This window comes from Diadema setosum, chromosome 12 (genome assembly GCF_964275005.1).
Source record: "Diadema setosum chromosome 12, eeDiaSeto1, whole genome shotgun sequence".
NCBI classification, from domain to species: Eukaryota; Metazoa; Echinodermata; class Echinoidea; order Diadematoida; family Diadematidae; genus Diadema; species Diadema setosum.
The window spans coordinates 10,560,315-10,585,012 of NC_092696.1; the positions used below are offsets into that span (position 1 = coordinate 10,560,315).

At 38.7% G+C, this 24,698-nt stretch overlaps 1 protein-coding gene across 1 annotated transcript in view; it reads left to right on the plus strand.

Annotated features, from left to right (window-relative positions):
• LOC140236022 (homeodomain-interacting protein kinase 1-like) overlaps positions 1–24,698 on the plus strand; it is a 49,543-nt gene that overhangs the window by 5,973 nt on the left and 18,872 nt on the right. Inside the window, exons 2-8 of the mRNA XM_072315999.1 lie at positions 3,372–3,495; positions 7,918–8,037; positions 18,500–18,642; positions 20,665–20,793; positions 22,528–22,699; positions 23,357–23,545; positions 24,468–24,569. Coding sequence (XP_072172100.1) covers positions 3,372–3,495; positions 7,918–8,037; positions 18,500–18,642; positions 20,665–20,793; positions 22,528–22,699; positions 23,357–23,545; positions 24,468–24,569 — 979 coding nt within the window. The remainder of the gene's footprint in view (positions 1–3,371; positions 3,496–7,917; positions 8,038–18,499; positions 18,643–20,664; positions 20,794–22,527; positions 22,700–23,356; positions 23,546–24,467; positions 24,570–24,698) is intronic.

Here is a 24,698-nt window from a genome sequence, read left to right on the forward strand (position 1 = left end):
CAGAGCTATGTATTCAAAAAGAAGGTAAAATCTTGCCCAGCTTGAGTAATTTTTAGGGAGATCAGTTGAAGATGCTTCAAACCAAAAGCATGATCCAGTCAATGCTAGCAAAGCACAGTTATAAAATGTGTAAATGTCGCAAGATACAGTATGCAGGTTGTGGCATCTCTATTTGTTCAAATTCAAAGGCACTGTCACATTTTGTACATCCCTATGCTGTACAGTATATGGCTCAGATGATACAATCTCAAGGGATACTGTGATATGCTAACTTTGCCTGTGTTTACAGATCCATATGATGTGTCCAAGGGGGTTAAAATTCAATCTCAAAACAAGAATGGTACAATTGTATGCATTTAAATTTCTGATGTGAAGGTGGGTGGCAATATGCGTGACAAACAAATGGGCCTTCATAGGGTCTCAAAAGCTTGGAAAGATTCACATCAAAGCAATGTTTACAGACAGAGGCTCTTCGGTAAAGATGAACTCGGGTGATTGACGGTTGACCTCATACACATACAGTATTATGACTCAAAACCTCTTCAGTAGTTGACGGAAGTCCCTGTGTTCTTTAATTATGTGGTTAAAATACACCTTGCATTCGATGGTTTATAGGTGGGGATTCTGCTGTTATAGTGTACGATACTAATTTAAAGACAAAACAGTTTGAATGCACCCATTGGACTGAAATTTGAATTATTTTACAGCCCTATTAAAGTTTTGTGTTGGTGAACTGCCATGATGTTGGCCTGAATATTAACTGTACCAAGCTCATACCCAATTGTGTCCACAACACAGTGACTCGATCCTTTCAGTATCATGAAAGTAAAGCTTAGCTTTTTTAAATGTCATTATTCATTATGGCTTGTGAAGATTTCAATAGTGAAATTTCAAAGTATCTAAAAAAGTTTTAAAGGGACTGTACAGTACTGGTTGAGGTGGGGATTCATGTTTTGAACATTCCTAAGTGAGGTAATGAGAAAGCTCTTATGAAATATGAAAGAGAATGTAATTTTACGCAGCATTCAACGTTTATTTGATGAAAATTGGTTTTCAGATGGCCGAGATATCCAAAAAAGTGATAATAATAAAAGGCGACAGGCCACGCCTTTTATTAGGATCTCTTTGTTTCACCTTGTTTTTGGATATCTCAGCCATTTCAAAACCGATTTTCATCAAATAAACTTTTGATACCCCTAAGAATTGTATGCTCTTTGACATCTCATAGAGTGGTTTCTGAATATCTCGCAAAACGTTAAAAGCTAAATCCCCACCTCGACCAGAAGTGTACACACTCTTTAATATTGGAGGCCACAAAACTGAGCAAACTGTACCTCTCAGTATCTGATATTCTAAAGACTGATCTTTTGTTTACACTGTTGCACTGTGCTTGCATGAAGGTCCGTCACATAAGCGTACATTTACCATATAGGCCTACATTGATGATCAGAAAGAGAGATGTGAGATTGTCTTCAAACATCCAGAATAAGTTTTCAGGTATCTTTTGAAACTTATCTGTGTCGTGGATAGAGTTTAATCTTTAAGTTCATCCCCCTGGGAGAGACTGATACCACATTCTCGCCATCAAGATATAGTGTGGTGATGATGGGATGCTCGGTTGGATTGGTTGTCGAAGTGACGGAGATGGAGACAGAGATCATGGAGACGGACGCGAGAGAAGTAGCAGGAGGAGGAGGAGGGGGATAGCATCCTTGGCAAGCCTTGTGGCAGGCATTCTTGGTTCCCAGCCAGGCATTCCAGGCGATGGGAACAGGGCGCGGTCCCGTGGATGATGCATTCTGTCGGCCGAAGGAGAAGGAGGAGGAGAGGAAGAGCGATGTCGAGGAGGAGGATTGTACAGTGTGGTTGTCGTGTCTGTTCCGTATCCAGCGCCAGACACTTCTCTGTCGCAGCCCTTATAAAACAAGGCAGGGCTTGTTGGCTGGCTGGCTGGCTGGTTGGATGACTGAAGTGATATCGTGGTGTCATGCTGCAGACTATTGTATGTTAAGCACGCCATGTGTGTTGCACATACGTCTGCCCTCTCACTGTACACACTCATCCACAATTTAAGAGTATTTGTGTTGGAATTGGAGCAAATTTGCATTGCACACATCTTTCTTTCTTTTTTTTTCCTGCAACAAAAAAAAAGAAAAGAAAAGAAAAGAAAGAAGTTTGCCCTTTGTACAATGCTCCAGACAAATCACGATTTTGTGTTTGTGTCCTCCCTTTGGCAACTGTGTTGCTTTCAATAACATTGAAGGTTTTACAGAGTTGAAATGACTCTAATGGTCTTCAAAACTGGGAGTGCATAAATCTATCTGATGTACATGTTTAATCACACTCTTTTCCTTTTTGGTGTGTGTGTGTGTGTTTTTTTTTTTTTTTTTTTTGGGGGGGGGGGGATGATTACCTGGTTTACCCATTTCCTGGCCAGTCAACTTTTAACCATCCTTGACAAATCTTTCAGAAATATTTTTATAGCAAGTTGATACAAATGTGTGTTTCAAACACTAGAAGGATGGTAATGATAACAATGATTGTCTTATCTATATACCCAGGGTAGTCTCCATGGTGTAAAACAATGTCCTCCCTGTTGTGTTGAAATGATATGGCATATCTTGCAAGGTTGTAAACACTTCACAGAGACAAAGACTTCATCGTATCATTCGACTGCAGGGAAATCAAATTTTGTGTGCGTTTAAAAAGTCGTTAATGCCACCATCAGTCGTATCATACAGTGTATGTGTAGAACAACAAGTTTTTCTTCTTTTAATTCTCTCTCTCGATAGTTCATTGTGTCAACTATGATTCTGAGCCCATGACAAGTCAATTGTAATTGTATACTTTAGGGATTTATGGATTATGACATTCAAAAGAAATTATGAGAATTTGCTGGAGAACATCGAGTTCCAACATGAATATCAGTTTGTGTGACTATAAATACTGTAATAGTAGGTGATACAAATTTGGGTCTCATTGCAATTTATCTCAAAGTCACCAACTTTGTTCAAAATAATGTTCAGAGTGTGTTTGATCTTCTTTCCTGTTCATCCAAACTATTCAAATCAGGCAATGATAATTCATGACTTTCCCAATTATAAAGGTGATTCATACATTTCGCTGATGCAAGAAAATGACATTAAACACCCTTCTGATAATACCAAAATACACACAAAAAAAGCAGACCCTAAGATGGGGAAAACAGGGTCTGGCATAAATATACAGTCCAGGAAATCCCAAGGAGGAAATTGCAAACCCATCAAACCATGTGACAGTCAGCTGAAGGGATTGTTTGGTGTGATTATTATCACAGGGTCATTTATAATTTGTTTCTTTCTGTCTATTTACTCTTTCTCTTTCCACTTCAGGGCACCGGAAATCATCCTTGGTCTGCCGTTCTGCGAGGCCATCGATATGTGGTCCCTTGGATGTGTAGTGGCAGAGCTCTTTCTGGGATGGCCGCTCTATCCAGGAGCGTCAGAGTACGACCAGGTACAGTATGGGAGGCTCTCCGCATCCCCTCGGGTGTGGTCCTCGTTGCCATGGCAGCAATGATTACATCTCTTTGTGTATTGTGTGTGCATTAGAGAAGATTGGTCAAAACTTAGGTATTTGACCGTGGGGACAGCCATTAAAGTTCACCTACATGTACATTTTATGAAAATTATGACCATCAGTATCATCGCGATAAAAAAGCAAAGCACTGAGCATGGATTTTAGTATAAAATCAGGTTTTTGTTACAGGTTTTATTTTGATGGGGATCTACTTAAGCTTTCAGACTGGAAATTGTGAATTTGTGTACAATACGTACCACATTTCCTCCAGGTTTTATTATAAATAAAAGAGAATAGTTGCAGCAATTTTGCTTTTGTTACTTTCGTCATGATAAGTCATTGCTTAACACTGACGCTGGTCAGATGGTCGCAAACTAGTAAAAGTCACTATTGGGCCAGTAATTTTTAAGCAATTGCCACATGACCAGTAAAAACAATTGCATTTTCGGGGCACTTTGTGTATCAAATGTATCAAGTGAATGATGTTTTGATACTGAAAAAGGAGTTGGTTGAATACTTTAAATAGAGCAAATAAATGTGAGTCATTATTGCTGACCACAAATAATAAGCCCTAGATGAAGGCCCCCCCCCCTAAAAAAAACCAACACACCCAAAAAAACAAACAAGACAAAGCAAAACACACACATGGCAAACAACAATATTAATAAACACAAAGCGTTGTACGCCTCCATGGAGACTTTGGTGCTGCATTCAAGGAGCACCAGTTTGGAGTTGACTAATAAATGTGATTGATTTCCATGGACCTTTTGGACCAGGCCTTGTAGAGAATGAGAATATTTAGATGTACAAGTGTTTGTGCAAAAGTAATGAATAGTGCTTGTCTACAGCACTCACATGTGGGCTATTACTTTAGGCCTATACAGTCAATACAAGTTTCTACCTACCAGGATAGTGAGTGTGGGATGTTTGTGTAACCTTTCCTATGCACTGTCCTCTCTATGTACCATAATGACTAGTCCCAGACTAAAATGGCTCTGAGAAAAAGTCTGGTGTCTTGAGTTGTACAGTATTATGCAGTAATACGGTGTATATTAAAGTGGTGTGATCTAGATCTACTGTGATTTAGATGCTGCACGATGTAATTCTTGTTTGTTGGATATGATGCTAGACATCATTTCTATGTTTTGTTTTAATAGATATACACTTTCATACCTAGGTGCTTATTTTTATTTTATTTTTTTTTATACCGGTCGTTAATACCATTGTTATCATTGTACAATTTGTATTAATAATGTCATCATCAATACCATTATTATTATGTTGAGTGGGCAGGGGAAGAAATAGTGAAGATTGTTGTTAGTATTGTTATTGTGTCTGTAGCATTTGAAATGCTTCTGAGATGCTGTTTTTATGACTAACTCTGCTTAATAGTCCCAGACATTCAAGTACATGCTGGGATAGATGTGCGTGAAACATTCTGATCATACGTACCACGCAAGTGCTTCCCATGACACTTGTCATTAGCATTGCAGACCAGCGCACTTTAATGTCATGTCTTTGTCACATGCAAGCATTCACACATTGTCTTATCCTGGCAAGGGTATTCTCTTTTCCATGAAGCATGGAAAAATGTGTTCATAGTTACAGCACGTGGAACCAACATGTGACGACAGATATGTCTGTTGTGTCGTTTAGTGTACAATACAGTAGTAGACAGTGCAGAGTGAGCCTTGAGGGGAGTATTCCCCTTCTTTTTATTTCTGTCCCCAGGGTGGAATTGAAGACGAGAACCATCAAATAGCGTACCAGCATATTTACCACTGACGGAAGTACTTCTATCGTTAAACGAGAGGCCAGAATGAATATTATGCCAGTAATAAAAAAAACAACAACAGCAACAAGAAACAAAACCAAGCACACATGCATGTATAGTGCAATCTGTACATGTTCTTGGTAAAGGTACGATGTACTCCAAACAAATTCTGTAACCCAATCACCAGCTTTTAGTACACGCTTGGCAAATCACAGAGGTCTCGACAGTGAATCTCAGATTCGTTTCCACCAATAGCAGGATTGCACCTCTGTGCTCTTAAAATGTTGGCATATATAGATACTAGAACAACAAAGGAATTTTGGAGTGGTACAGTGTATGTACATGAAGCATTTCATGCTCAAGTTTTCCACTGCACACTGAATGAAAAATGCCAGGATTTGAGTCCTGATTGAGATTTGATTTTATCACCTGAATGAAAGGCATCTGAAAGAAGAGTCAAGGACAAGAAGGGAATGCTTTTCTCATGGAAAGTGGTCCAAAAAGAAAGACACAACAACAACAAAAAAAACTTTGTGGGGTACGCTATACTTTGTGGGTGTGAATTGGGTCATAGGACACTCCTGCACAGACGAGGGTGCGTGATGGTGATTTGGGAGGTACATTTTGTATGTAGGGACAGTGATAGGAGATTAGAAAGTCTTATAAGAAAGGTCAGGGGAACAGTTCAGAAGTATTTTTAGGTGATGTGTCAAATAACAGGGATATGAGTTGCAGCGTTGTATTTATAGACAACACGCGGTTTAAAGGGGCTTTCAAACGCTAAACCTGTATGCAGCCAGCTCTACTTGTGTGCTTTCTATCCTTGCACCATACCTGCCGACTGTTCCTGCTTTTATACGAATATTCTTCTCTGTAGAAAAAAAAAAAAAATGAAGAGATTCGTTCAATCTTGTGTTCCTATTTTTGTCATCACCTGCTGATAGTAATGTGTGGGAGGTGGGTGAAAATTTCAATTTTTGCAATTTTTTCTCCCAGTTATTGTCCGGAATTTTAAAGTTGGCAGGCATGCTCCAGACCTAAAGCACTACCAAGATAAATTTTGTGTATGAATCAACCCAACCATTATCCAAATTTACAGTACTTGGAATTAAAAAAAAAAAAAGGAAATTGGTATTGTGTATATTAAAAATCCTATGGAATTCCCAACAGAAACACCATTCAAGAAAAAAGTAAATGATAATAACACACGACTTTGTTTCTGCATCGGGAAAAAGAAATTATGATTAAAGACTTGGTAGGCTAGTATCGTAGGGAGATATGGATGGCCTATATAATATTGGATTCGATTTTCATTTGCTGCACACCAAGATACATTACATTTGAAAAGCACATGTGAATAGTTCCATCGACTGCGAACACGTGAATCTAAGGCTGCGTTTATCTATCACTTGAGAGAGAGAATCACGTTTCAAAATGTGTTTGGAACGGTGTTTGCAAACGTGGTTTGAAATGCGATTCTCGGGGAGCCGCGTTTATCTTACCATCATACAATCATGATTCGAGTGGTGTCACTGCACAGCTGCTTTGCGCCGTTTGACCTGGGAAGTATAGGTCAACTGCATACCACCAAACATACCTCCTCAGTCACACACAAATAATGGGTAGAGAGCACAACCGTAAGCAGCTGGGATTTGACCTAGAGATATAAACGTGTTTCAAAATGCTCTTTGAAAGGCGTTTCAAAGCGTCGTTTCTAAATGCGTTTGAAAACATGGTTGCGTTTATCTAACCTCTGAAAATGCCTCAAACGCATTTAGGATCGTGATTCTGCCTCAGAAAGTTTGTAGATAAACGCAGCCCTTGTGTTCATTTATCGGTGACAGTCCACTTGATTGGAGGTTCTTTGGTTGTGTGTGTACCTACAATGTAAAGTACATAGAGATGAGTGATAAAGAGTACACAACTCCTTTACTGGGACTGTTGAATAATTGAGAACCAAAACCAAAACAGAACACAACACAACCATATAGCGCCCACAATATGGCATGTGTGTGGATACTAATAATAGTATTCAAAGAGTTTGTAGCATGTTTTGGTGATTTTGCGTACTTTCATAGTGCAGCAGACATAAAATGGATTTAAAAGGAATAGTGAAAAGTGATACTTGTACGCATGTCACCATATCAATTATAAGAGTGTTTTCCTCATGCTGTTTTAGTTTTTTGCAGTTGGTTTTGTTTGCTTAGTTGTTGTTGTTGTTGTTTTTTTTTTTTTGTAGTTGATGTTTATTCTGTGGGCTTTTCCCACCCGGGGACGATTTCGTTATAAACATCCAGAAACTCCAATGATTTGCTTTCGAGAAATACAAATTGAAACTGAAAGTTAGATTATACATGCTCAAGGATAATTCATTTTACAGTTTGCGTGATGCGACCATGCTTTGCAAATTAAAGGTACAAGCAGGAGAACTGTCAACGCAGACCCGGTAAGTGGATTGCAATTAGGTTAACCCCATTTTCTTGGGGCACATTGATGAAGTTTTAATCGAGAAAATTGCTTTCTGTAGCATTCCATTCAGACGACTCTTCCCTCATTTCATATCTCTCGTTTATTTTTCTCATCAGATCCGGTACATCTCGCAGACCCAAGGCCTACCAGCAGAACACCTGCTGAGTGCTGCCACCAAGACGACGCGCTTCTTCAAACGCGATGTAGAATCCACCTTCCCCCTCTGGAGGTTAAAGGTGAGCTCACTTGGGCAGAGAAGAAGCATGTAACTGATGTTTAAAATGCTGTGAAACACCCTCACAAAGCAACTCCAAATATCCCTTTACATCACTGATAAGGTATTACATGACCTATATAGTCGGAACTATATTTTTACACTATTTTTACATTTCATTCAAGTCTACACTCTTATTCACATAGATGAGACCTATTTATTTTTTAATAAAACACTGTAACTTTAATATATTCCAGCCATAAAGGGGGGGGGGGGGGGGGTTCCAAAATAAGAAGAGATGATTTGATGGATTTTGCAATGAGTCAGGTGCATTGCTATGTCTGGATGAATGAGCTGTTCAGACGATAATACTGAACTCCCTGTGTTATGGCTGAAATAAGCATTAACATAAAAAACAGCCCTCAAACCAAACGGGTCTGAAGTCTGTATGATATTTTGTGCTATATTAATTCTCTTTGGTTATGATTGCATTGTGTGCCCACAATAATGCTTCGCACTGTTTTCCTGACCTACACCTGCATAACAAAAAAATGTAGCAAGAAAGAGTAGCAACAAAGCAAGAAGAGATGACATTTACAGATTGAAATAGGTAATTGGAGATACACATTTGTAGTTCAGGCATTGACCTTTTAGTAGCAACAGATTTTAAACACTAGTTGAGAGCTGCACACTTTTAGATTGTGGAGGATTACCATAGCAGTGTATATTGAGCTTTATTCTACCAATGTGGATAGAGTGGTCATTTATAGGCATATGGCAGGGAATTCATAGTGCATGGAGTGGATTTCCTGGTTCATGCTGAGCAGTCGGTAATAATAGTACGGAAATTTTGTTTTAAATGCCACCTGTGTGACAGTGGAAGTGGTCATGGAGCATGTTCAGATATACAACTGAATACAGCAGGAAACAGTGGTTGATTTAGTATAATGTACTAGTATGCATACAAGTTTTGTGCGTACATACAGTATACATGTTGCTATGTTCACACCTGATTCATTTCTCATGTTCACAAATGACAGGCATGATTTAATGCCCACTTCCTCACAGTCCAACCAGGTACACAAGCAAACAAACAAACAAGCCAAAAAAAGAAAAAAAGAAAAATAAACAAACTATAACAGCAATTTGGTTTTTGATTGTATAGAATGCTCATCTCAATTCAAGGGATATTATTTACACGAGTTGACGTATTCTTAAAACACTCAGCAATTTGTATATAAAATCTCAGTAGTGTGCTGTACTGAAATACAGAACATAACTAAACTAGAGAAGCACTCTGAGCGCGCAGACCTCCGCCAAGCATGCAGCTCATTTTCCACCACAAATCTTGTTCTTCCATACAGAGATATCGGTGATTTCCACCCATACGTACTTATAGCATTGTGTTCTGAAAGTCGCCCGATTTCCCAACATAGACGCCTTTGTTACGTCATAAACCCTCAGCTGCACCGCGCGCCTCGCCCTAGCAGAAACTAGAGCACGCACTTTAGTGCGCGCATGCAAACCTCAAATACGCGCAGCCTGAACTCCCAAGTTCATTGACCCTACCTGCCAAAATATAAAAAATCCTTCATAAATTCCCCCAAAATTCTCGGATCACTACCAAAAGTTAATCGTTTGTGACTTGTGTCATTCTCAACCTTTCCTGCAAGTTTCATCCAAATCTGTTAACTACTTTTTGAGTTATTTTGCACACAGACAAACTAACTAACTAACTACATTGTAACTAACGAACGAACAAACAAACAAACCAACGGTAACGAAAACATAACCTCCTCCCTTGGCGGAGGTAAAAATAAATTTACAACTTTGTATAAAAGAGATCTGTTGTCCAGTAAGAATTTGCTGGAGCGAGCATATAATATGCCTTTTTGTTTTGTTTTGCTTGCTTTGAATTGTTACCTACTTCACTGGAGTGAAGTGTACAAGAGATGTTGTCTATTATGTAAAAATTTTAAAAACTTGGTACTACTATAGTAATAGTGCAAATTTTACAAACTCAGTACTTGTTCTGACAGTTTCTACATCAGTGATCTTGATGACAATATACTCAACATTGTACACAGGCACAATTTATTTGCAAGTTGACCCACTTTTCTGCATTCTTCTTTTTTTCGTCCCCGCGTGAGGCTGATGTGCAACAGTTGCGCCTTGCAAGCTAATCTGAAAAAAAAAAATATATCATTTGATGTGTGTGGGTGAAGATAAGGTATTGTCCCCTCCAGACCTGGTGCGCATGGCTCCGTTCAGCGAGCCCTCCAATATTGTAGCTCCTGCTTTACTTAACATTCTTTCCAGCGTGCCCTTCTCTCCTCACTAGATACGGAAGAATATTTTCATGCTAATTCTCTTTACAGTATGTTCTTTCAATGTCAAATTATAAGAAAATGTATCCTTTAAGTTCAAAATTCCTTTAAAGTAAAAATTTGCATGTCAGTAAAATTTGGTTTGGCATGCATGGTACACTGCGTGCAACTTTCTGAATTTTAAACCAAAGTGTGGTTGGCCACCCTACTACCCTGTATACAACTGTACCTTCACCCATACACATGTATCGGTTAGTGCACACAATCTCTAGGAAGTAGAGACTGTACTGCTGATATTCAAGTACACTTACCATTGCAATTTATTGCAGTATGAAACTTCTTGTTCTTCAGCCTTTGCCCATGAGGGTAGCTGAGGTTTTCTTTTCTCTTTCTTTATTTTGTCTTTATAGTCCAGAGGTCTAACATTTACCTCCAAACATAAAGGTGTCACAGATGAAGGCACTGGTTTGCATTAGCAATCAGCAGATTGATATTGAGGGATACAGAACGTTATCAAAGTTGTCAGCTAATAAGAAATATATAACAGTATGAAATCAACTGCTATCTTTAATATCATGTGACACAGGTTTTTAAAAGCAATTAAAAGTAAAAGCGTATAGTTTATTTGACCATGATGTGCTATTTGTGTTCCTCCCTGTGTGCTTTGCAAAGGATTGAAACAAAGACTTGATTTCCATGTGACTCTGTAGAGGACTCCCCATTCTGCTTGGTATAAATAGCAAGGACAAATGAATGTCCTGTGTGCAAAGTCTTCAGTAGAAAGCGAATGCTGGTAAAATAATAATTCTGAACCTCACAAAGGCCCGAATTCACGAAGGTGGTACAAATGAAACCACGGTTTAAACCATGGACAAAAACCATGGAATATTTCGTTATGAAATCAATCGTTTCGTCGATGAAATTATTATTCTGTAACGAATTGACATTTCTTACTGTAAATGAACATTTCGTCCATGGAATGATAATTTCGTTAATGAAACGGTCATTTTGTCAACGAAATTACTAATTTCGTAAGGAAATATTCCGTGCGACACTTGGCGCTCCATGGTTTTTGTCCATGGTTTAAACCATGATTTCATTTGTACCATCTTCGTGAATTCGGGCCTACACTGTAGGCATGTGTTTTCTAGTCTGATATTGAGCCAGGTGACTATTTCCATTGCACATAATATTTGACTCGTCAGCAATGAAATCTCTACGTTATCTCAGTCAACCAACTGACTGATTCAAATATTTCTCAATCTTCCAGGAGTGTCTTACACTGTATGCCAGATATATAAACTTGATTTATGGGCTTCTTTCTTTTCCAAGGATTTAAAGAAGGTATCTAGACCCTTATGTTGTTGTTTTTTCTTCAAACGATCACTTTATTGGACAGTGCATCAAAGGATGCATGAAATGCCTGGGTCAATATTTCAAAACCAGTTTGAAACGACATACATGTATGAGGCATATCATACTTACAGCTTGTGAGTCATATGCGTACAACAATGTAAAGAAAATGTAAAGAAAATTCAACAAATGTTCACTTTTTTTGCATAATAAAAGAGCACTTGACTTGCCTCTTTCTATTAGGCAGGGGGAATGATATTACCCATAACATATGTCGGTAACGAGTCTGGGGAATGTGTACTTTTTTCAAAAGATGAAATTTTGTGAAATTCTCTTTATATTTTCCTTATATTGTTGTACGCATGTGACATCTAAGTTATTCACACACTGCAGTAGTCTTCTCATCCAGCGGTTACTGCACAAAAACTTCAAAAATGTATAACTTTTGAACGGATTGTCCGATTTTCCTCAAACTTCCAATGATGTGTTCTACTAATATTGCCACATTCTCTCAATCCTTATGTTTATGAAGGTGAACTTGTCCTTTAAGGCATGCAAATTGCATTGTCAGTGTTGAGAAATGCATCGAGTGTGGACTTGGTAGATGGTGTAGCTTGTAGATATCTTTTATAGGAGGAATGGTACTATGAAAAGATTTTAATGTGATAGTGAAATAATGATAATGAAAAAGTCCAGCCCATTGCAAACAGGAGAAGAATGCAGGACATCAAAAGACCATTCAGCATCTAACTTTTGAAGCTCTTCATTCCCGAGAAGTTTTACAATAAGAAGTGATAGTATGCATTCAAACCAAATAAGTCACCACATGAACCGATGAAAAGGAACAAAGAAGGGAAATGTCTCGTAAGCTTTAAAAAAATAGAAGGTACACTGAGTGTTTCATGACACGTACTGTACAGTGTGTCCCTATAAAATAACCAGCATGACATGTTGATATGTATGTAAATTGCCCACTGTAATTAATACATGTATGTATCCATTACATGTTGAACCATAATGGCCTCTACTGATAGATTGCATGAAGTACATGTAATTTCAGCGATTCCCTTCTACTAGCCTTTATTCCAGATGTCCTGAATTCAAATCCAGCTCTTTCAATATTTTCCACACTTACATACACGTCTGTGTGTGTGTGTGTGTGTGGGTGGGGGAGAGGCAGGGTTGGTGATTGTGTATCCATAAACATCTTGGTTTTAATAACATATAGTCTCATTTCAGGCAACTATAACAGCAGTTTCAAATTACCACTATCATTCTTTATCATAAACGCAAACAGGGATATTTACAGGTATTTGCTTGGGTTTGATTGATAATTGGGGGAGGGGGTGGTAATCAGGGGTATGAGACCATACTTTGCAGTTATTTCTCTTGTCAAGTTGTAGGCTCCCTTGCGAGACAATTGTTGATTTGAAAATAAAAAATGATGGGAAAAAATATGATAAGAGACAATGCTCTGGATATGAAAGTCTGGGATGAGACTAGCCATGTCAATGCACCTGTTGGTATACCTTGACGCTACAAAGGATTGCACACGCTGAATGCAATGAAGCAGGCTTGGGAGGAATAGCTTGCAATACTACAATACCTCAGTCAGTCTCCTGCGTGCAGATCATCCTATGTCATGTGACTTCTGTCTCCTCCTGTATGTCACAGTCAAAGGTAGTCTTCTACTCAACCTGGTACAGACTGTATTTACAAAGTCATGCACTTCAAGGAAATTTAACCATAATACTAGGATACTGGTAGAGCTATACCAGTACTATACCCATTACAATTGTAGACAGTATTGCTACTACTGTTTAACTAATTTGATCTACTATTGGTAGGAATGATGATGGTGATGAAAATGATAATCCTGATGGAAATATGGTACAATGGTTATCGTACTTATGATAATGCTTCTTATATCATGAATCAAAGATAGCAATTTTTAATATAACCGTATCATCAGAATGGTAAAGCAATGTTATTCACTTTAATAGCCCACCGTATCCTTGACATCGCATTTCTGTGATTTGGTGCTGTATCTTTTTTTTAAAAAAAATCTTTATTCTTATATGGTTTTTTTGTTTTGGTTCTGTGTTTTATTTATTTTTATGATTCATTGTTGATGTTTCACGTATTCCATACTTGCCAACTAGTAAGATTTTATCAGATTCAGTAAGATTTGTTACGTTAAAAATAGCAAAATCAGATTTTCTGTCAGAGAAATCAGATTTTAAAAAAATATTTAGATATACCTTTCATGTGTATTTTCTGAAGATTTGACCGAAAGTAAGATTTTTAACTTCAGTTTGCATAGAAAATAAGATTTTTGCAATCCATGAGTAAGATATTTCATCTTGAAATGTTGGCAGGTATGGTATTCAAGTAAACTATTCAATACGAATCTGGACCCTTTATTGTCTAAAGGTCTATTCAAATTGTTTTGGTTTTAAAAAAGATTTTCAAAGGCCTCTTGTGCTGCAGTTGCTGACTTTGTACACTTTAAAAAAAAAATTGGCAGCACAATTTAGGAAGGGGAGTTCCTGTTTGCTCTCAAATTGGTAAATTTTTGCACATTTCTTTTTGAGTTTGTGCAAATTTAGTGTAATGGGTTTAACCAGTAATGTCTGATCCTTCTTCAGCATGATGGTACAGTACCTGTACAGTGATACTGTATTCAGAGTTGTCAATGTCGTGATGGCAAGGTGGTTATTTCTGCAGCAAAATGACAGATGATTTGATGGGTCGATATCATTTGTCGTTATCACAACTTTTCTTTTTCACAATTTTCCTTTCTTCCATTTGTGTGTGTGTGTGCATTTCTCCCTGGATATATATAAAAAAAAAAGCAACAACACTAATGTGTGTAAAGTACACATGTACAACTGCGTATCCGGGCAATTACCCCCGGAGGGCAATTACCCCCCGGCCAAATACTGGTTAGTGGTAAGGTAAGAGTATAGATTAGGATTAGGGTTAGGTTTAGGGTTAGGAGTTTGGGTTAGGGTTAGGGTTAGGTTCAGGATTAGGATTAGGATTAGGGCCAGGGGAAGGGTGCGGGGTAATTGCCCAGGGGGTAGTTGCCCTAGACCCGTACAACTGTATGCCATCAAAATGCAGCATGTACACGTATGTGTCAGTGAATATGGGCCTGATCTCGAAGACTAGGCAGATGAATATTTGAAATGTCAAGCACATGTCAATACTGTATATCATGATGCCCCGGGTCCACCTATCAATAAGCCATGCAGGATGATGTGCATTGTAAAGAAAGTCCATCGGAGGATTTCTATATTTACGAAAGAAAATAGTATGCACTATTTTTGATTTGCTATTGAAATGCGCGGGGCGATGATAAACTTTGCCTGATGATGAATGCCCTGCCTATAAAAGCCGTCGTGGGCGGCAATCAATGTGTTGTTATACCTTCTCATTAGGCTTTAGTGTGCTCCCAGACCGTGTGCAGATAGAATCAAACATAGTCTGACCATTAAAGTAAAAGATCGTTGAGTATTGTATAAAGAAAGAAAAAAATTCAACCAAAGCTCTGCTTTAGCCATCTCTAATAAAATACAACAAATACAAGAGCCTCAAATTGAGAAAACAAGAAGAAGAAGAAAAAGAAGAAGAAGAAGAAAAAGGAGAAGAAGAAGAAAAAGGAGAAGAAGAAGAAAAAGGAGAAGAAGAAGAAAAAGGAATCTGAAAAAGGATCTGACTGCTTATGGTGTTATGCAGCAGACTAGATGGGAAGGACAATAAAAAAGGTGAATAGGTTGGCATTCTTTCTGATATGCTGGCATAATCCCAACAACAGCAAGAATGGTATGTTTTTTAAATGCGTTTTGTCTTTGAAAGACTTGTGAACATACACGTGTATGTAATGCGCTGCCTCCAGTACAATGTACATCTGTATGTGCTCATAAACACACGCTTCTTTTTTTAAAAATTTTTATTGTGGTTTGGAGTAAACAAGAACATGTTGCGCCTTCGTGTAATTCTGGGAAAGATTTATTGACACAGTGCTGTGGACCCATAATGACAAGCGACTCGCAGCTGTCACAGTATTCAGTAGGCCATGTGCATAAAAGTTGATATTAAATACATTGACATTGTTAAAACTCATACTTAATAAACCTCCATGTAGGTAAATGCAGCTGTGTGAAATTGATGAGCACTGTCACATTTAGAATACTGCATGGACGTTTTCATGCAGGCAAAACCAGTTGAGGTTTGCAAATTTGATTTAGTGACAGCAGGCCTATTTGTATAAAGTTGAAAGAAAGTTTACTGGTGCTGCTATCAGCACCAAGTATAAATGCAGTTGTACCAGGTACTGTAGTCACTTTGACCAATGATACATGTACACCCATCAGCCATCAGACTAGTGCAGATAATATACGAGTAATGCATTATGAAAAGCTTCTTTGAATAGACTGAGTGATGCTGATTGGCTGAGATTTTTGCTATCACATGATGGTAGGGAAAAAGATTGGTCAAACGAGGATTTAAAACCATGACAGAATACCTCATTATATCAGGGCCCTGTTTCATAAAACTCGTTATCAATAACAAGTTACAATAGTTGTTAAAAATAGCTACTGAAATCCTGGCATCTGATTCTCTGAGAGCAAATTTTTCATAGAAATGTGGCAGTTGTTGAATACTGATAACAAGTTTTATGAAACGGGACCCAGGTTTCTCATGTTATCAGAGTAGTACAAAGAAAACAAAGGAAAGATCATAAAAACTGGGACCTGGAAAATTGCCTTGTTACTGCTTGCTTTTATAATGGACTTATTGTAAATGTGTGTATCCACCCTCTTTGGAATGAGGTTCCACTGTAGAAACAGTGGGTGCATGTATTATAAATTCAAAGACATACAGTATGAACTTCAGGAAATGGGGACGGGTCTCCAAGGCCCCACTCTCTGGAGTTTACATCTTGGCTGGCGGCTTGACTTTATGTCTCACATGATGGTCCTCTTGCATTTCTTGGAAGTATCGTACGTGGTACTTCAAGGACAAGTCCACCTTCATATAAATGAGGATTGAGTGAATGCAACAATATTAGTAGAGCACATCAGTGAAAGTTTGGGGAAAATCGGACAATCCGTTCAAAAGTTGTGAATTTTTTAAATATCTGCACAGTCACTTCTTTTGTTATGCGAGAAAAGTGAAAATATGTTGAATTGTCTTTATTCTTTCTTTATATCGTTGTACACATGTGACATCACAAGCTATAGTACTTAGTCTTCTCATCCAGCCGTGACAGAGCAGAAACTTCAAAAATTCATAACTTTTGAAAGGATTGTCCGATTTTCCTCAAACTCTGAATCACAATGATGTGTTCTACTAATATAGAGCTCTGCATTCACTCAAACCATATATCTATGAAGGTGAACTTGTCCTTTAAAAACCTACTATACTGTGAGAGGGACTTTGACCAAGGCTAGTGCCTATGCCAGGCAGGTGCCTGTTCCCTCCAGTGACACTTGTCCATCTTGTGACCGCCCAAATGTGCACCCATCATTCCCCTCCCCAACACACACACAAACAATTGTACACACATGCATAAAAACACAACATACATGCATGGGTGAAAAGGTTATTAAATAAGGAGAGCATTCTGCCCTACGGTAGGCCAGTGCCAAGAAGAAATGTCTCAGCCTGGGGATTAAATGTCAGCCTGATAACATTGTGGAGGAGAAGAAGATTCAAATTGCTGGCAGTTATCCATAGAGCATAACACAATACATGGCACCATGCAGAGACGGCGCATCAAACATACTGTACAGTCCATAACAAGTACCACGGTACATGCCAATGTAATGTACAGGTACCCTGAAAGTTATTAACAGGATCATAAAGTGCCTTACACAATGGACATGTACATGTGTACAAGTGTAATCTTTATCCATTATCTTACCAATGCTAGTAAGCACATTATTGTTCTATTTATGAAAAGATTTGAGGCTCTTTTGCTAATAATCCGTCAGATTTGAACAACACTGTATAATGATTAAATAGCAAAACCATTTCTTGTTGTGTTTTACTTTTGTTTGAGGTTGGTTTGTTTCTTTTTTTTTTTTGGGGGGGGGGCGGAGGAGGAGGGTGGAGTTGGCATTATGAAAATGGGTGTAGGGTGTGTCACCAGTCCCCTTCTAAAGTGAGTACCGGTACTCCCTGATGGTTCTTATTTACTGGGATAGTTCTGTGAGGGAGCATACTTTAGTAACTGTATGATAAAATGCAGTATATGGTAAGAAAGTAGGAGCCATGTCGTCATGGTGATACTGAGTGGAAGGATCGGGTGGGTATGAATTTTGTGATTATGGATGACACTGAATAGAATCTTTTTGCCACTGTGTGATAATTCATTTTGTCATACACGTATAAAGAAATGAACTTTTCTTCGCTCTTGCTGCGTGACAGCCTTTGCAACAATGGCATTTTACAGTGGAAAGAGATGCCACAGTTATAATCAGTGTATTATACTGCAAAACAACATTGACAAAGTACCAAACGGAGACAAGTCTGTGTATTTAATACGCAGGCTGTGTGTGTGTGTCATCTTTGAATACCACGGGTGTGATGTGTTAAAATAGTTTGAAGCCATAATACATGTACAGCCATGTTTACTGCATAATAAACAACAATGTGTATGGTGGGCATAAACCAATGGACTCTTAAGTGAAGTATGCAGTCTTGTGACCGTGTCTATCCCTGTACACTCAAAACCCTAACTTTAAATCCCTTCTCTTTGTTGTTGTTGTTTTTTTTTTATTTCTATTCTGCTAGAGCCCCGAGGAGCATGAGTTGGAGATGAACGTGAAGTCAAAGGAAGCCAGGAAGTACATCTTCAACTGTCTAGATGACATCGCAGGGGTCAACCTCCCAACTGACCTGGAAGGAAGTGAATACCTGGCAGAAAAGGCAGACAGGTATAGATCTATTTGACTTAAAGGGATGGTACAGTATTGGTGGAGATGAGAATTGGGCTTTTCACTTTTTGCGAGATACCAAGATAACACTTTAATATGATATAGTACAGAGCATGCCATTTTAAGAGGAATTCATAGTTTATGTGATGAAAATCGGGTTTCGAATGACTGAAACATCCCAAAACAAAGTAAAACAAAGCGATTGTAATAAAGTGTGGGTCCCACACTTTATTAGAATCGCTCTTTTTTGTATATCTCAGCCATGTCAAAACCAATTTTCATCAAATAAACATTGAATTCCTCATAGAAGTACATGCTCTTTCATATGTCATAAGAGGTTTCTCATTATCTCACCAAAAAATGTTAGAGACCTAAAATTAGGTCTCAACCAAAACTTTATGATCCCTTTAAAGGAAACGTCAATCTCTCCTGAAAAAAAAAAAAAAAAAAAAAAAAAAATGGGTATTGGAATATATGCTAGACTCATTGTCCAGACACTGCCATGTTTAACTGAATGTTTCCATAATGGTAAAACCAGGATTTTTGGCATGCATGACCCTTTTTGAGAATCAAGGTGCCAAGTTTCGCGGAAGTAAAATGCACGCGAAAGTTCTTGTCTGTAATACAATGCACTGAATGCCAGTGGCAGTTTGTGAAAGTTTCATGCCGTAAATGTTTCCGGTTTTTAATGTAGTTGGAATTAATTTATAGAAGAGACACCATGGCCTCGAAAGGAAAAAGGCTGTTAGAAATTCTGTGGTTATCTCGAAAGGACGTAAACACATCAAAGAGAAAAACATGGAGATATCCTGCAGGACTTGGACCTAATATCGTATTGACCTCTTAAGAAGCATTGTCTTCATGTGTAGGAAACATGCATCGTTAGTTTGCTGTTGTTTTATTGTTTTTGTTTGTCTTCTCATGTGTTGACTACTGATATTAGTTTGTTCAAAAGACCTGCATAGTATACAGCTCTGCCAATAAAACTTTCACTTTGTCGACCTAGACAGTGTGATGAACTTTCCTGCGACGAAGCAAGGATGTTTTATCGGCTCTAAAAGATGAGAGTATTTTGCTCTACATTTGTGAAACTGCAAGCATGTAATACATGTCAGGAAGGCCAAATTTTGCGTTCCTATGAAATACCATTAACATATTCAACAATACAAATATCACTTCAAAATACTCTACACAAAATTACAAACAAGCAAATTTACAAATGAGCAAAGCTAGTATGTAGTACAAAAAAACCCCAACAACAAATGATAATGATAATTCATTGAAAGCTTTGATTACACAGTCATAGAAAGTTTGAAGACTGTTCAAGGATTGTGAAATGTGAGAGAGAAACAAATCGGAAATATATCTGTTTGTATGGACGTTCTGCTATATCTAGATGCATGGGAAAGAAATAAGGGTGCCATGTCAGCAGTATGGTTGGATTTTGGTTGTTAAAGAATGCACAAGACATATGATATGCTCATGTCATAAATGTACAGAGATGTAGCGGCGTCTCTGTGTCGACCTCTGCTCATGCCAAGAACGAGGCACGAATTGTGGACAGCTGGAGAAGAGATAGACAAGAAGTACATTTGACTTATCATCTAGCAAACTGACTATCATGAAGACGGTGCAAATACAGCAAAAAAGCAACAAGAATCGCAGAGCTTGCCAAATGTGCAGACAGAGTTAATACTTGCCAAGACATTGTGTAAGGTTTGATGCGTGAATATATTTGCAAGGGACATAGTGTTAGTGTCACAGAAAATTTTGTTTTACATAAATGTGAACAGGCTTGTACCATGGATGGTTAGGGGTATACAATTATGTAAAATCACACAGTAACACTTGCTGAAAATTGATTAGCTACTGTGATGATTCTCCAACCATTCATTCTCAGGTGCCAGAACAATGCATCAAATTCTGATCTCTTGATAAATAATGCAGTCGTTCTGGTCTGGCCCAGATAGGTGAAAGCAGTCAAGTTATTATGACATGCCATTGACCTTTTCTAACCTGCAGGCGAGAGTTTGTGGACCTCCTGAAGAAGATGCTGACCATTGATCCGGACAAGCGGATCACCCCTCTGGAGGCGCTCAGTCACCCCTTCGTTAGCCTCACTCACCTGGCAGAGTACGCCCACTGCCGCAAGTAAGAAAAGCCTTCCCACCCCCCAGCATGCAATGGACCAGTCCATGAGTCATGGAGTTCACCCTGCCAAGCAATGGACTATTCCATGTTGTGAATTCTCATCCCACCCCCAACAGATAGAACAGAACTTTTACGGGGGATGGTCTCACATTAACTACACCCCATATATTCTTCTGTTTTGCTTGCATTGGGGAAGTGATCATTTCTTTTATTTTGCTTGCATTGGGAAGTGATGATTTCGTTTGTTCTACTCGCTGAGCAGCATTATTATCAAAAGCAAAGTCTACAGAATCAAAGTTTTTATTCACTTGAGGGTTATTTTGTTAGTTTGGTTATTCTTTTTTGAAGGTTGGGAGGGATTTCATCAGAGAAATTTGATAGAAGCCACCGAAAGCTTTTTGACATGCATTGAGTAACAAAAACCCATCAATTTAAAGCATGATTTGGCCCAGTATATAGTGTCCAAGATGTTTCAGGTATAAATGTGTGCACAGTGTTGGATTATTGCACCAAAACAAATTCAAGCAAGATGTGATTTTCCTGGGTTGTCATGGCTAAAACAGTAGTGGTAAGAACAATCAAGGAAAGAAAAAAGTGTCAAATCAGCATTAGATACAAATGCTACACGTTGGTCAGAGCCGTTCTCATAAACCACCGGCCCAGTGCTCGTTAGACGCAATTACAGTGACGTCTTATCTTGTGTGGTCCAAGCGTGCGTCAATTTATGATGCAAGAATGATGGCTCGTAACCATGGTTACTTGTAGTCAGTCCATTGTTGTTGGATTTTATGATTTTATGATTTTTTTTTTTTTTTTTTTCAGGGAAAAACTTCAGGAAACAAACATCAATGAAGAACTTTATTATCCCATTATGAGCCAAGCTTTTTAACAGGGTAGAATTCAGCCTTCTTTTTGACTACATGCAGGGGTCAACAATAGTATTTTTTTTCCTGGTAATATCCTCAGATTTCAAATTGTAGTGCCCCCAGAAAAAAATACAACAAATAGATGAATTATTAAATTGGCCTATAATATATAGAGGAAATATAGCAATACATTTGAAATCTTAGTTGCCTGATCTGGCCAACAATAGATGACCTTTTCAGAAATTTAATGGCCCCCGACATCAATTTTTTGGGGGGAAATGTTTCAGATGCAAAAGGAGGAATGCCCCGATGATGGAATGTAATCTACTCTTCTAGACATGTTCATAGTAGCTTTTCCAGTTTGCATCGGTTTGGAGATCACCCTTACTATTCAAATTAAAAGTGGCAAAAGTTTCACTTGGTGTTTGAAAGTTCATTTCTGATTTTTCTTGGGCTTCTGGAGAGGGACAGCCCATGGTGAGAGCTCCCTCTTTTGATATTCCTGGTGAATCTCTGATTAATTAGAGTTTAAGAATTATCATGCTACTGAAGTATTACCAGCCAGTAACTGATTGAATAGATTAAAAAACACAGAGAGAAACCAACAAGGAAAGGGTTGAAGAAAACATAAGAAATGGAAAACTTATGACACACTTATTGAGTTCATGGTTTCATAGCAATGTATGTTGTTTAGTATGCGTGCTAGTGCCATTATACTTGTTACTTTGTCTTCATAACGTTCAATAAAGATAGGATCTTGGTCACAGGAGAGTGTGGTGAGAAATTGTGCTGACAATTTTGGAAACTAGATTCTAAGGCATGTGGACTGACCGTTGAATTTACCGCTGTCCCTTTTCCCCACTTGCAGCACCAAGTCATCGGTCCGTTGCCTGGAAGTTTGCAAGAGGGGAACGCAGCTCTTCGACAGCAACCTGCCCAGCGTACCAGCAAGCTTCGGCGGGGTCATGACCCCTACGGCCAGTGCGGGCAATCTCAACATCGCTTTCAACAACCAGCTCAACGCTGCCATCCAGAACCAGGTAGGGCCTACAACTGAATGCTGTTTATCACATGACCCTCGACAAATTTGTCTTTGTTACTGAATGTACAAAAGAAAAAAAAAATTAAGCCTTCATTGTCATCATACTGGTTTTATTGTGATCAAACTACATGCATTAAAGTGATCTGCTGATGCACTGTAGAAAGTGATGAATGTTTTTTTTCATATGCAGTCAGGCCAGCTTAGGGTTCTGTACACCCCTAACAAAACTTAAAAACAAAAACAAAAATAAAATTAAAATAGTATAGAAAGCAACAGATCACAGATTTTCTCTTTATATCCTTTTACACACAAAGACTATTTGCAATCTACTGCCATCAACAGTCAGATTCATCTATTGATATCAATCTTCAAGTGAATGTCATTCATTTATATGACACAATTTATTCTCTGGTTGACACTAGTACTTGACTACAGCTAATCACTGTAGGGCATAGAAGTCAAATACATAATATCTGCATAGATTTTCCAAATATCACTTTAGATCTATTTCTGTCAAGACACAGGGCAAGTGCAACTACCGAAGACTATTACAAGTAGGATCATACATACAAAATGTTCTTGCTTTGATCCAGACATAAATGTCATGAATTTTCTATCAGTCGTTGCTAAAAGGAGCAAACTTTATCCATCCCAGGCTCACACCCAGACGCTGGGCACGTCGATCCGGTCCCAGGCGCCCGAGTTCCCCTTCCTCCAGTACCACCTGCAGTCGGGGCCCTACATCCCCTACCAGCCGCCCCAGATCGCCCAGAGGGTGTCGCAGAATACCAATCAGCAGCAGCAGGCATCCACCCAGTACCCGAGACCGGACCCCTTCCAGCAGGTGGGTACCTCTGCTTGCACCCCTCTCCCCATTTTCCTTGCCCCCCTACCCCCGCCCTTCCACCCCAATTGTTCCTCTGTCCCTCCTAGGTCCTTTTCCCTCCCCAGTTCCTCCCCCTTCCCGATGCACAGCAGTACTGCACAAAGATCTTCCCTCCCAAGTTTGCAGACGAGTTGTAAACACAGTGCCCAAAATACCCTCCTCTTTCCTCATCATATCGCATGTGAGGGAAAAAAAAACATACATAAGATAAAACTAACAACAATTTAGAACTCCCAGGTTTTGGCAAGAAGTTGGCCAAAATTAATCAAAAAGAAAAGATAAATAGAGCAATGTCAGATGTCCGAAAGAGTTTTTCATTGGTATAGATTATCCTGTATAGTTGACAGCAAGTATGCCAAGTTTACAGGTTGTCAAAGTTCAAAATGCTTTTGCCCCAATTCAGATGAAGTCAGTTTACTTCAAAAGCACATGTCTCAGCTCTCCACGGGTATATTATCTGTGTTCAATGCAAAAATCTCCCCAAATGCTTTATTATGTTGGCAGCTGGGCTTATGCGTCTTATTGGATACCTGGTTTCGTGTTCAATCAAATTCACACACACACAAACAAATGAAAGAATTAAAGCAAAAAAAAAAAAAAAAAAAAAGGAGAACAGAATAAAAATCATACAACTGGTAAAATTAACCAAGAAGTGTTACTCTTATCCTGCCACGAGTCCACATGAACAGCTGTGATTCCATGTAGGGGACGATATGAAACAATATGCCAAAGGTGAACTTGAAAAGTTTCACCATCCCAAATTTAGGAAATGGCGTGTAATTGCGTAATGTCTCAAGAACCACTCCAAGGAAAATTGGAAGGAGATAAGCGAATGAGATATGGAGGAGATGAGAGTTACAATGTGTATTGTGGCGTCCAGCCCTTACAGGTTTACCCAGTGAGAGTAGACAATGGAGTGGCCATGGTCAGCCAGGCACCCCAGCCTCAGAGTCTTCAGCTCCAGCCTCAGCTCTTCACACAGGTCAGTAGTGTTAAACACCACACATAACACCACTGAGCTAACACAAACACCTTTGGCTTTACACAACTGCACCTTCCTTACACCATAACCCCATATACCGTAACCCTTTGTTTTCCTATTTTTTCCTCT